This window comes from Oncorhynchus keta, chromosome 12 (assembly GCF_023373465.1).
Source record: "Oncorhynchus keta strain PuntledgeMale-10-30-2019 chromosome 12, Oket_V2, whole genome shotgun sequence".
NCBI lineage: Eukaryota > Metazoa > Chordata > Actinopteri > Salmoniformes > Salmonidae > Oncorhynchus > Oncorhynchus keta.
Window position 1 is genome coordinate 11,149,504 of NC_068432.1, and position 13,027 is coordinate 11,162,530.

Genomic DNA, 13,027 nt, shown 5'->3' on the forward strand with positions numbered 1-13,027 from the left:
ATTGAGAAATATGTTTTTGCTAAAAAAATTGAAATATATTGCAATAAGGTACTTAATTGTTACCCAGAAATTCATTTGATATTGTTATAAAAATGGCTGCATTGGGCCTTTACTAGATTCAACCACCCATTCTCACATTCTTTTCTCCTTACCCACCCCTTTCCCTCTAACAACTCTTCTCTCCTCCTTTTTCTTTTACTCACCCACCACTCTGTCCTTTCTCTTTCTTTTTTTCTGTCGCTCTCCCTTTCTGGTCACCAGTCGCCATTTACCTGGGCATCAAAAAGCGGCCGAGCCCTGGGCCATCGGATGTGGCTGGAATCTGAGGGTACCCCGGGGGCGGCGGGACCCAGCGGAGGTGGTGCTGGCTCTGCGGGAGGCGGCACGGGGCTGCGGCTGCCAGGTCCACCACGTCGGCCCCTTCCTGCTCTCCTGCACCCACGGGGCGTCCGGCGGTTGCGTGGCCTTCAAGGCAGAGGTGTGCCACCTCTCCACGGGGGGTGGTGCCTCCAACAATAAGACTTCCAACGGGGTGCGCTATACACGACTTTGGGGAGCACCTCTCGTTTTCCGGGACATCGCCATGCAAATCTCAAAGGACCTCGAACTCTGAATATAATGGGGGTTGAGAAGGATGGAAAGAGAAATACAGAGAAAGAGCGATGTGGGGCTGGACTCAAGATAAAATACATTTGCCCCTGTCTCTTACGTGGCTATAGCCCTACCCCCCTCTGCACCAGTCTCAACCTAACCACCCGCCCCCATCGCCACACCACCCAGACCCAAATGTACCCCCCGCGTCCCTCTCACCACTACAACTGAACAGCTTCACCCACTGGAACCTGATCAGACAGGAATCCAGCTTAAAATGTTTTACTGTTAACTCTAGCCATAATGACTATTACTTTTATGATTGGTATCATTGTCTTTTTTAACGATCACCAACTCCGTACCGACAACATCAAAAACATTCTCGAAAACATTTCTCGGGTTTCGCCGTCTTGGACGCGTGTCACAGTACAGATATAGGATCTTGATTTGATCACCCTGTTGCAGGATAACTTTCCTGCAATACAGGAAATGTAAAACTTGTAGTGTATTTGAGGTTTAAAAAGGCTTCTGAAGTTTGTAATTTCCACTTCAAAATTTCAGACTTTATTTTCCCTTACGAAAAATGTATCAACCCATAAAACATTTCCATTAATTATAATCCACATAATAATTCACATTTCCTGTTGCTGCAGGATTATTTTCCTGCTGTAGCTAACTGGCTCAAATTAAGATCCTACATCTATGTATGTATTGCTATTTCTTCTCCCATTTGAACATTGATACTGATGAAGTGATCATCCAAGGACTTCTGTGGACGATATGCACAAATATGGAGACAGTTAACTCAATGATTTGACAAGCGGCATCAAAGGTTACTCTGTTTTTCTATTTGTGCACAGTATAGGCGGGATTGGATTGTTGGGCAATGACAGAAGTTGACAAGACACTTTGAACCAGCCAATGGGAACCGTCACATCCATTTCCACTAACATCATCAACTGAAAAAGGTAGTAAGATAACATCATTATCTCGGACACATCATGAATCAATCTCAGTTAGTCTTACTGCATATGACATAAATAAACTAGACTGATATAGGTTTCACTTTTGTAGTATTGTACAAACCAAACACCATAATAAGCTATTATGTTAATGTGTAATATCAGGCAGTATACACTTTGGTACATATCATACTCCATTTTAGATACCAGTGCCAATACGAAAACTGAATCTATGTACAGTGCATTCGGAAAGTATTCAAAACCCTTGACTTTTTTCACATATTTTTAACTTTACAGCCTCATTCTAAAATGGATAAAACATTTGATTTTTTCTCATCAATCGTACACACAATACCCCATAATGACACAGTGAAAACAGGTTTTGAGACATTTGTATAAAACAAATATAACAGAAATACCTTATTTACATAAGTGTTCAGACCCTTTGCTATGAGACTTTGAAGTTAGCTCAGGTGCAACCTGTTTCCATTGATCATCCTTGAGATGTTTTCACAACTTGATTGGAGTCCATCTGTGGTAAATTCAATTGATTGGCCATGATTTGGAAAGGCACACAACTGCCTATGTAAGGTCCCACAGTTGACAGTGCATGTCAAAGCAAAAACCAAGCCATGAGGTCGAGGGAATTGTCTGTAGAGCTCCGAGACAGGATTGTGTCAAGGCACAGATCTGGGGAAGGCTATAAAAAAATGTCTGCAGCATTGAAGGTCCCCAAGAACACAGTGGCCTCCATCATTCTTAAATGGAAGAAGTTTGGAACTACCAAAACTCTTCCTAGAGCTGGCCACCCGACCAAACTGAGCAAGAATCCAATGGTCACTCTGACAGAGCTCCAGAGTTCCTCTTTGGAGATGGGAAAACCTTCCAGAAGGACAACTATCTCTGCAGCCCTCCACCATTCAGGCCTTTATGGTAGTGTGGCCAGGCGGAAGCTACTTCTCAGTAAAATGCACATGACAGCCCACTTGGAGTTTGCCAAAAGGCACCTAAACTATTTGGCCTGAATGCCAAGCGCCAATTCTGGAGGAAACCTGGCACCATCCCTATGTTGAAGCATGGTGATTGCAGCATCATGCTGTGGGGATGTTTTTCAGCGGCAGGGACTGGGAAACTAGTCAGGATCGAGGGAAAGATGAAGGAAAGTAAGTACAGAGAGGTCCTTGATGAAAACCTGCTCCATAGCGCTCAGGACCTCAGACTGGGGAAAAAGTTCACTTTCCAACAGGACAACGATCCTAACATGCTGACTAGACCGGACACGCCGCGTGCGCGAGTGTCGCAGAATACATTTAGAAATATATGTTATTCAATTATTTCACCCACACTGCTCACGTGCACCAATGAGCGTCTGCGATGCCAAGGGCTTTCTATTTCTGATGCAGATCGCTCTGCAAGTCCTGCCTCTTCCATCTCCTCGTTGGTTTATAGAAGCAGGTTGAATGATGAACTGTTGCCGGTTGTCGTGGTGAATCTACGAAAGTTTAGATGCCAATCGCCATATAAATTAAACAATGAAAAGGCCTGGAAGGAGGGGAGATGACTAGAAATGATTCAGTTGGCTGTTTTATGTGTGGATTAATTGTCGGCGTAGAGGACCTTGTGCCTTTCAGGTAAAATAACAACTCCATGTTTATATCCCAGGACAAATTAGCTAGCAACAGCAAGCTATCTAAATAGGACAAATTAGCTAGCAAGGTCAAGCTAACTAGCCTAATTGCCATACATGTTTAATGCTTTTCGACCTGTCCCCAAATTAATGTCATTGGTTCAGAGTTTGTTTTGATATTTTAACCTGCGTGTCGTGATCGCGGTTGGTGTGGGGGGACAAAATAAATGTTTGCACGATAGCGCACGATGGCGCACACGCCCAGCCGGTTTGGGTTCCGTGTAAGCATGCAGCCAAGACAGCGCAGGAGCAGCTTCGGTACAAGTCTTTGAATGTCCTTGAGTTGCCCGATCGAACATCTCTGGAGAGACCTGAAAATAGCTGTGCAGCGACGCTCCCCATCCAACCTGATAGAGCTTGAGAGGATCTGCAGAGAAGAAATATGAGAAACTCCCCAAATACAGGTGTGCCAAGCTTGTAGCATCATACCCAAAAATAATCTAGGCTGTAGTCGCTGCCAAAGGTGCTTCAACAAAGTATTGAGTAAAGGGTCTGAATACTTATGTAATATTTCAGTTTTTTATTTTTAATACAATTGCAAAAATGTCTAAACCTGTTTTTCGCTTTGTCATTATGGGGTATTGTGTGTAGATTGATGAGGAAAATGTTTTATTCAATCCATTTTAGAATAAGGCTGTAAAGTAACAAAATGTGGAACAATTCAAGGGATCTGAAAACATTCCGAATGCACTGTAGATCAAAACTGTGGTTCGTAACGCTATACATTTTTTCACCTTCAAACCTCTAGCTATCTGTAGCTTTGGTTTCCTGCACACACCCTTGGAAAGTAATTCCTTTGCCAAATTCTGTTCCGTAGATACTCTTTTATCCCTCTGATTGGCTGGGATCCATGTCTGTGTTGGCACTGATCATCATCAATAATCATATCAAGCCATTTCTAAGCATTTTATCCCCTACCTCTCACGGTTTGATCTCTCCCTTTCACCTTTCTTGAACAGAGTTGAATTCAAGTCATGAAACAGTTGCACAGTGAGTTGTTCCTCAGCATAAAATAGTTTAACCTAATGTCTAATAACTAAAAGGGTGACTGGGAAAACAATTTTTGTTTCAATGCAAAACCAGTTCAGTGCAGAACATTGTGCCCTTGAACGCCACATGGCTTTGCCAAAATGCAAAGCTGTCAGGCTTCATAGTGAACCAAATCTGGAACAGAACTGGGTTGAAATACATTATTATTTAACATTTCAAATACCCTTAGATACTCTGCCCTAAACGTTGGGCAAAACGAGAGAGTATTTCAGTAGTATTCTTTTAACAATATTTGCCCACTGAAATAGGCTACGTAGTTCAGAGAAACTCAATATAGAAACTCAAATAGAGATAATACTTGATCCAGATCTGTTTCGGAATAAGTCATATTTCTTTCAATGTGATGCAATGCAATTTAGTTTGGATTCTATTCCATGCCCTGACATTTTATCTTCAGCTATCTCTCAACATTGAAGGTGAACATCAAAATCCATTTTTTTCCCCCTGAGGTAACTACAACCGTCCAATCCCATTCCTACTGTTACACACGCTGGTGCCTCAACTCTGACACCCTTTAGCATTTTGGCACTGGTTATCTTCAGATCTACTGTTGTCTACTGTTGATGACTGTGGGTTGCTGTGAGGTGTCGGGGGAATGCATAGACACACAGATGAGTCATTTAGAGAGAGAGAGCCTTAAAGGCAGTGTGACTGGGATGCTGTGTTTTCCCTCTTGCACCCCTTATGCACATAGTACATGTTCAATGCTGGAAAATAAGCTAAAAAAGGCTTCCTCACATTCCCCCCTGATAAGAATGAATGATGTACTATGATGTTCATGTAGGCTACAAGATTTCTGCCTGATTATTTACTGGTAATACTCTCGATCTCAGTTGTGGCTTTTTGCTCATGGTGACATAACCAGTCAGAACAACGTGGTCATTTCACTTTTGATCTCTTTTTTTTTTTGTTCAATCTTCACCACAAGTGTTTTTACTGTCCGTTTGTTTTTGCAATCCTCCTCTTGTTTTGTTTTTCGAAAACACTCCCAGCTGTCATCCACTTCACAGACACTTCGTTAAATCATCTCTTCAGAACCTCCTCAGTGCCGTTTTGTCTGCTACGCTGCCACATGACAGGGTACCCTATAGAGGAGAGCAATACTAATCTACAACAATACACAGCCCTCAACAGTACAGACAGATAGATTCACGGGCCTGAGGAGGGTCAGTCCTATGTCCTATAACATTGTGGTGTATATTAGCATTAGGTAATATAGACCTTGATGCACTTTGCTTTGACTTGAATCAGCTCCTTCCAGTGGAATCTCGGGCAAAGCCCACAACGAGCCACTGGAGGGCGCCAATGTCTTAAATGTGAACACTTCAATTTGTTGATATTTGCACAGGTACTTTATTTATTTTTTAGAATAATATCGTAATAAAAAATCTGCATTTATATCAGCCAGTTTATGGCTGTATAGAAAATATATGAATATAGTATATATCTTAGAGCTCAAGGTTTATTTATAGCTAGAGCAAGAGAAGTACTTCTAGTTTAAAGCAGTTTCTGTCAATGACAATGTGGAACAATACCAACCTGCAATCTTGCATGACTTCAAAGTTTGGGTTTTAGGGAGAGGGGGGGGTTTGAAATGATTCATATCCATTATTCATAAAATGCAGTCAGTGTTTGGACATATATATGGTACAGAGAAATGGTACCAAGTACAAATGGCAGGCTTTTGGCCAATTGCAATGATTTCAGTCAATCTTCTATTACTTACAGGGAAATTGGTTCAATTTGGACAATTTTACTTCCTGAATTCTGCAATTGTAACTTAAAAGGATTATCCACTGGATTTTCAGAAATGTACTTCACAAGTCTCAGATTTTCTCCACCCGTATAACAAAATGTAAAATGTGTCTAATGTGTTGTTGCAAATTCTGACATTTTAAATTGATGTTTCAATTCACACTATCCCTGATAAACACAAGTGTCAGGCAGATCTGATAGGAAAACCTTGGGTGCGTTCAAGCAATAGTAACGTCTGTTTAAGTCTTTACGGAATGAAAGTAAAGCATCTGGTTGATGAACATGCTATGGTGAAGGGAAAAACATGATGGGCTGACATTGTTTCCAGGTGGAATTTAATACAAACCTGTGAATTGCAGAAAGATAGTACAATGTGTGCTGGTATGCCTATAAGAGACTGTCAGTGGTATAGATGGTTGTTGGACACAGTATTGTGACCCCAGGGGCTCAGTATTAAAGTATAATGTACATTGTCATGCTAGAACTGTTTATTTTTGGAAATGATGTAATATGCAATAGAGGCCAATGAAACGGATGAAGAGACACATTTTGACCTGGACGCCTAATTCTGTACACCCCTTGACCCCTTCAGAAACAAACAATGTGAGATTGTGTCACCCAAAAGCCCTGTTGCTTTTGGTCTAGAGAGAAAGTGAGAGACGTGGAGCGGACAAGAAATTAAATTCACAGATGTTGCCATTGTTTCTTTGTTTTTTTGTTTGTTTATTGGATTTCTATGTTTGCTGCATGATTGATCATCAATTGATTCTTGCTGTGGATCTTACTACAGATAATAACTTCATTTGACAGTTAGGCTTTTGGAAAACATCTTTACCTACCACCCAGCAAACACACAACCACCACACAAAGCTATATAAATGTTTACTCCAGGTTGTGAGCGTCAACGTGCCCTTGCTACTTCGTAACAAAACTTCGAATACCCTGTAAGTGCTACACTGTCTTAACAACAGCACCTTTAACTATTAGTATATTCTACACCCTACAGTGTTAAAAAGTACATTCTATTAGAGGCAAAATATTTACACAGAGCACACCCTATACTGTTCAAATGTAGTCACTATTAGAGTTTACATTTCCTCTGATGCAGATTAGTTGTAACACTTGACGCCAGTGAAGAGTAAATACAACAATGGGCCGTGTTTGCCAGTGTTAATTTTCAACTATTCACAGAGTAACAGAAACTTTGTAAATGGTTAGAAAGCCTTAGAAAGCTAGAAACCCTTTTGAAATTGTAATGTTGATATATTAGGGCTCCCGAGTGTTGCAGTGGTCTAACTTGCTGCATCTCAGTGCAAGAGGTGTCACTACAGTCCCTGGTTCGAATTCAGGCTGTATCACATCCGGCCATGATTGGGAGTCCCATAGGGCGGCGCACAATTGGCCCAAACCCGAAATTTGTTCCCAAGTATTCCTACACATAATAGAGACATGTGAGTGTATACAAATATAAGCACGGTTTGAAATGGTTATGTTTTAGTCAAATATTATATATGTTTGGGCTTCTTGCGGTCAATATGCAGTCTACAAATTATTTGTAATTATGTTACAACCATCTGCTCAAGAAAAAAATTGGCTCACGGCTGATTCTAGTTGATGGTCCCTGCAATATTATATTCGCTAACATGGATATGGGAGCAGATATCTATTGTATGAAACTAAAAGCCCACAAACGTTGTTGCAGCTTGTGCATATGTTAAACCTGCAAATACCTTTGCGAGCTTCCCGTTTTCGGCTCAGAAACTCACAAGCAATGACTCCCGCTAAAAATGACAGTTGGCCATTTCTCCTCAGTTTGAGTTTGGTTTTCACTATGAACAGACAGTGTACCAATTTCACCTCTATTACAATGTTGCATTATTGAAACTCTTCAACTGGGTTCTTGTGTCCATCCCACTCAATGACTGGAGTGCAGTCTTGGTTATAGGCTACATCATCTCCCAGGCAGCACCAACTCCTACCACTTCATCCAGGGTTGCAAAGGGAGGGTATTACTGGAAAGAATTTTGGTAACGTTCACATTTGTTTTCCATTTTATTTTATCAGATATCAGATCTAGTGGCCTTTTTGGGTACTTCAGATTATCACAGGCGTCTGTATTTAAATCTGGACCTCTGTGTGGCCTTATCACATGTAAATAGTGGTGTAGTGGAGGGTAAATGTAAGTAAATGCAGTTTGTTCCTATACATTTTAACCACTGTATTTTTAACCCCCGACCGGCAATAAGAGTTTACCCACTTTTTTTTACCACTACATCACTGCATGTAAAATGTACTAAGATTATAATAATTTTGTTTAATTAGAATGACAAAGCCGTAAAAAAAATCTACCTAAATATAAACCGTCAACTTAGTGGATACCATTGGTGTTTAATATGTGGGTTTCAGCATTAAATATATATATTTTTAAATGTACACACTTTTATTTATTTTACTATGTCAATATGTCTTTATTGTAAATGGGTTTTTTTGCAACCATAGTCTAGGCTATATTATATATTATGGTATTGGTATCTCTTAAGAGATGGCATTATGATTGATTGATGCCTAAGCTTCAGCTCAGCAGGCTACAATGGTTGTTCAGACTATTGTAGGGATATCTGCTCAGTTCTACTTTTGAGAGTTGTGTGTTTGAGGTGGTTATTGTCTATCCTCAGGGGGTGTATAGGAGATGTGTGGCACTCACCAGGGTTGTTGACACCTGTCTGGGTGCGGTCATCCTGTGTGAAGCCGGAGGAGGTTTGCTTGCCCCTCAGCTTGGCGTACATGTCCTTGGTCAGCTTGGCAATGTGGTTGTTGTGCTTGGTGAGGTCAGGGTACTCCTCCTCAACTTTGAAGTTGAGTTTGAAGTTGTTGTGGGTGTCACCGAAAGGCATGCTTGCGTTTCTAACACTGTGGGGGAAAAAATAACAAAACCTCTTTGATCTTTAGATTTTTATTGTCCATAATTTGCACAGAAAAACAGCATCGTATAGACACATTAGGAATCACTGAATGGCTTTGAAACCACCAAATATAATAGTAACCTATCAAGAATGTTCCCAGACACTGACAGTTGAGGAGATTCAATAGAACAGCTGCAAAGACTAAACGGTATCCTAGTAACAAACGTCAGTCAATATCCATGTGCACTGTGTCAAGTTGTTCAGAATAGTTAAGGGGGAGCACTTATGCATTGGATATTTTTAACACCCTCACCCCCGACCTCATAACCTCTTCAACATTCCACCCACCATACATAATCCTCTCTTCAGTCCCCTTACCACTATCTCACACTCAACCCCTCTCTTGAACACCCCTACCCTTTATTCCCTTTGTCCACTTACACACACTGAACAAAAATATAAACTCAACATGTAAAGTGTTGGTCCCATGTTTCATAAGCTGAAATAAAAGATCCCAGAAATGTTCCATTCGCACAGAAAGCATATTTCTCTTAAATTGTGAGCACACATTTGTCTACATCCCTGTTAGTGAGCATTTCTCCTTTGCCAAGATAATCAATCCACCTGACAGGTGTGACATATCAAGACGCTGATTAAACAGCATGATCATTACACAGCTGCATCTTGTGCTGGGGACAATAAAAGGCCACTCTAAAATGTGCAGTTTTGTCACACAACACAATGCCACAGATGTCTCAGATTTGGAGGGAAAGTGCAATTGGTATGCTGACTGCAGGAATGCCCACCAGAGCTGTTGCCAGACAATTTAATGTTAATTTCTCTACTATAAGCTGCCTCCTATGTCGATTAACAGAATTCACAAACGCAGACCACGTGTAACTACGCCAGCCCAGGACAACCACATACCTCCACGTCGGGCTTCTTCACCTGTGGGATCATCTGATGATCACCTGTGGGATCAAGCTGATGAAACTGTGGGTGTGCACAACCAAAGAATTTCTGCACAAACTGTCATAAACAATATCCTCTCCAGGGTCTTGACCTGACTGCAGTTTGGTGTCATAACAGACTTCAGTGGGCAAACACTCACCATCACTGGCAAGCTGGAGAAGTGTGCTCTTCTCAGATTAATATTTGTTTCAACTGTACCAGGCAGACAGTGTGTATGGCGTTGAGTGTGCGAGCGGTTTGCTGATGTCAACGTTATGAATGGGGTGCATCATGGTGGCGGTGGTGTTATGGTATGGGCAGGCATAAGCTACCAACAACGAACACCATTGCATTTTATCGATGGAAATTTCAATGCACACTTATACCATGACGAGATCCTGAGGCCCATTGTCGCGCCATCCATCCACCACCATCTCTTCATGTTTCAGCATGATAATGCATGACCCAATGTCGCAAGGATCTTTACACAATTCCGTGAAGCTGAAAATGTCCCAGTTCTTCGATTGCCTGCATACTTACCAGACATATAACCAATTGAGCATTTTTAGGATGCTCTGTATCTACGTGTACAAAGTGTGTTCCATTTCCCGCCAAATTTCCATCAACTTCGCACATCCCATCATGCTTGGGGTCTTGTATAAAATGCTGAGCAGGCCCAGTTGCCCATTATTTGGGCTACAATGGCTAGAAGAATAGGTCTCAGTGACTTTGAAATAGGTGTGATTGTTTGCACGTCTGGCAGAAGTTTCAGTGACGAAGACTGCTCAACTTGCTGATGTTTCACGATAAGCCATGGCCGTCTGAGTCACCAGATCTCACCCCAATTGAACACTTATGGGAGATTCTGGAGCGGGGCCTGAGATAGCATTTTCCACCACCGTTAACAAAATGCCAAATTATGGAACTTATTGTGGAAGAATGGTGTCACATCCCTCCAATAGAGTTCGAGACCCTTGTATAATCTATGCCAAGGTGCATTGAAACTGTTCTGGCAGCTCGTGGTGGCCCCACACCCTATTAAGACACTATGTTGATGTTTCCTTTATTTTGACAGTTACTTGTAGCTCCCTACTCTACAGTGTGATCACCCTATCAGCATTTTCATTGTCAAATGTGTCAAGAGAATCTGACACGTAGCCTATAAGATATTTTCAAATATCAATTGATTTTAAACTCAAACCAATTCTTCCAGAATGCCAGTGGTTTAAAGTACTTAAGTAAAAATACTTTAAAATACTACGGGTATCTGTACTTCACTATTTATATTTTTGACTACTTTTACTCCACTACATTCCCCCCCCCCAAAATGTACTTTATACTCCATGCGTTTTCCCTGACATCCAAAAGTAGTCGTTACATTTTGTATGAAATGTAACGAACATGAAATAGGTCCAATTCACACACTTATCAAGAGAACGCCCCTGTTCATCGCTACTGCCTCTGATCTGGCAGACTCACTAAATACAAATTATTAATTCGTAATTTATGTCTGAGTGTTGGAATGTGCCCTTGACTATCCATAAATAAATAAAAATTTTAAAAAATTGTGCCGTTTGTATTGCCTAATAGAAGTCATTTGTAAAAAGTTTATTTTTGCAATTACACTTACTTTTGATACTTAAAAACTTCTTGGGGATAGACCCCTTTTTTTCCAATTTTCACTTAAAATGACATACCCAAATCTAACAGCCAGTAATTCAGGCCATAAAGCAAGGATAGGCATATTCTTGGTACCATTTGAAAGGAAACACTTTGACGTTTGTGGAAATTTGAATTGAATGTAGGAGAATATAAAACAATAGATCTGGTAGAAGAAAATATAAAGAAAAAAACGACCATATTTTTTCTACCACCATCTTTGAAATGCAACCATTCCAATGGTGTCGACAAGAGGGCATGTGCAGACGGATAACTTGAAGTATGAGCAAACTACATGACATTTAGTGTGAAGTCACCCAGGTACACTTGGGCAAATCATGAAGGAGACATTTACATTGACATATTTTTCGTAAGAATATCAACAAATCTGTATACTTGGACTTTGATTGAGCTTTTCCAGTATTAGTAGCCATATTATAAGTTCAACATTTGCAAAACACCCAGTTTTCATAACTTCATAACTCTCCATATTCTTATTATTATTCTTATTTGTCCAAAAGGAAAAGGCTTGCTGTCGCACAAGTTTAGCAGCTACATTTTGCGACAGATATGGGGTTTCCTGATACCCCCGTAAAACCCTGCTCATTGGCCATCTGTCTAGCTTTGTTTGACCCCGATTGGTGCTTATTTGACAAAATTACAGTTGATCAAGTGAAGACCGCCCGTGTCATCGGCGTGCCATGAAGGCGTCGCTCTCTGATCAAATTTGGTGTCCTATAGGATATACTACACCCCTAATGATATAGTGAAGTCTGGTTACGTTCTAGGATCTCTGAGGAATAAATATGAATGTGATTTGACTGGTTGAAACAATCTTCAGAATTATATTTTCACAGATTCCTTTTTTTGAAAATTGAATGAGTGTAAATACAAAATCGATCGTGCATGCTATATGGACATTTTTAGGATTTGAAAAATGATTGTATCTAACAAAACGACACATCATGTTATCTCTGGGACCTGTTGAATGATAAATCAGAGCAAGATTCCAGAATGTCAGTACACATTTCACCTTCAGAGGGGAATTTATCAAACCTATCACGGTGAAAAAAGTGTTTTGTTGTTAGGAGCTCTTCTCAAACAGTAGATATTTGCAGTAATATCTCATGTAAATTGGACAGTGCAGTTATATTAACAAGAATTTAAGCTTTCAGCCGATAGAAGACACTTATATGTACCGATATTTGTTGTTTCTCTAAAATCTGTGATCGTAACACAAGGTGCTGCATGATTTACAACTGTCCCATTGACGTGACGCCTATAACTAATTAAGTACACTACCATTCAAAAGTTTGGGGTCACTGAGAAATGTCATTGTTTTTGAAAGAAAAGCACATCCATTAAAATAACATCAAATTGATCCGAAATACAGTGTAGACATTGTTAATGTTATAAATGACTATTGTAGCTGGAAATGGCAGATTTTTTTATGGAATATCTACATAGTC

The 13,027-nt window shown here is 40.5% G+C and overlaps 2 protein-coding genes across 5 annotated transcripts in view; one reads left to right on the forward strand and one right to left on the reverse strand.

The window, feature by feature from the left end:
- The window catches only part of LOC118391764 (MAP/microtubule affinity-regulating kinase 4-like), a 54,004-nt gene extending 47,257 nt beyond the window's left edge, over positions 1-6,747 (forward strand). For 2 of the 4 annotated variants that reach the window (XM_052457724.1, XM_052457725.1), the window contains exon 17: positions 262-6,747. In XM_052457724.1, coding sequence (XP_052313684.1) covers positions 262-613 — 352 coding nt within the window. In that variant the 3' untranslated portion in view covers positions 614-6,747. The remainder of the gene's footprint in view (positions 1-261) is intronic. The other 2 variants (XM_052457726.1, XM_052457727.1) reach the window with 1 other exon arrangement.
- Positions 6,748-8,648: 1,901 nt separating this feature from the next.
- LOC127906268 (creatine kinase M-type-like) lies at positions 8,649-9,529 on the reverse strand. The gene has a single exon (XM_052457557.1). The coding sequence runs from the start codon at positions 8,937-8,939 to the stop codon at positions 8,649-8,651; it is 291 nt and encodes a 96-aa protein (XP_052313517.1). The 5' UTR covers positions 8,940-9,529.
- Positions 9,530-13,027: the final 3,498 nt, after the last annotated feature.

Excerpts from the sequence above, each read along its gene's own strand:
- LOC127906268 (XM_052457557.1), bottom strand. The coding sequence starts at position 8,939 with ATGCCTTTCGGTGACACCCACAACAACTTCAAACTCAACTTCAAAGTT.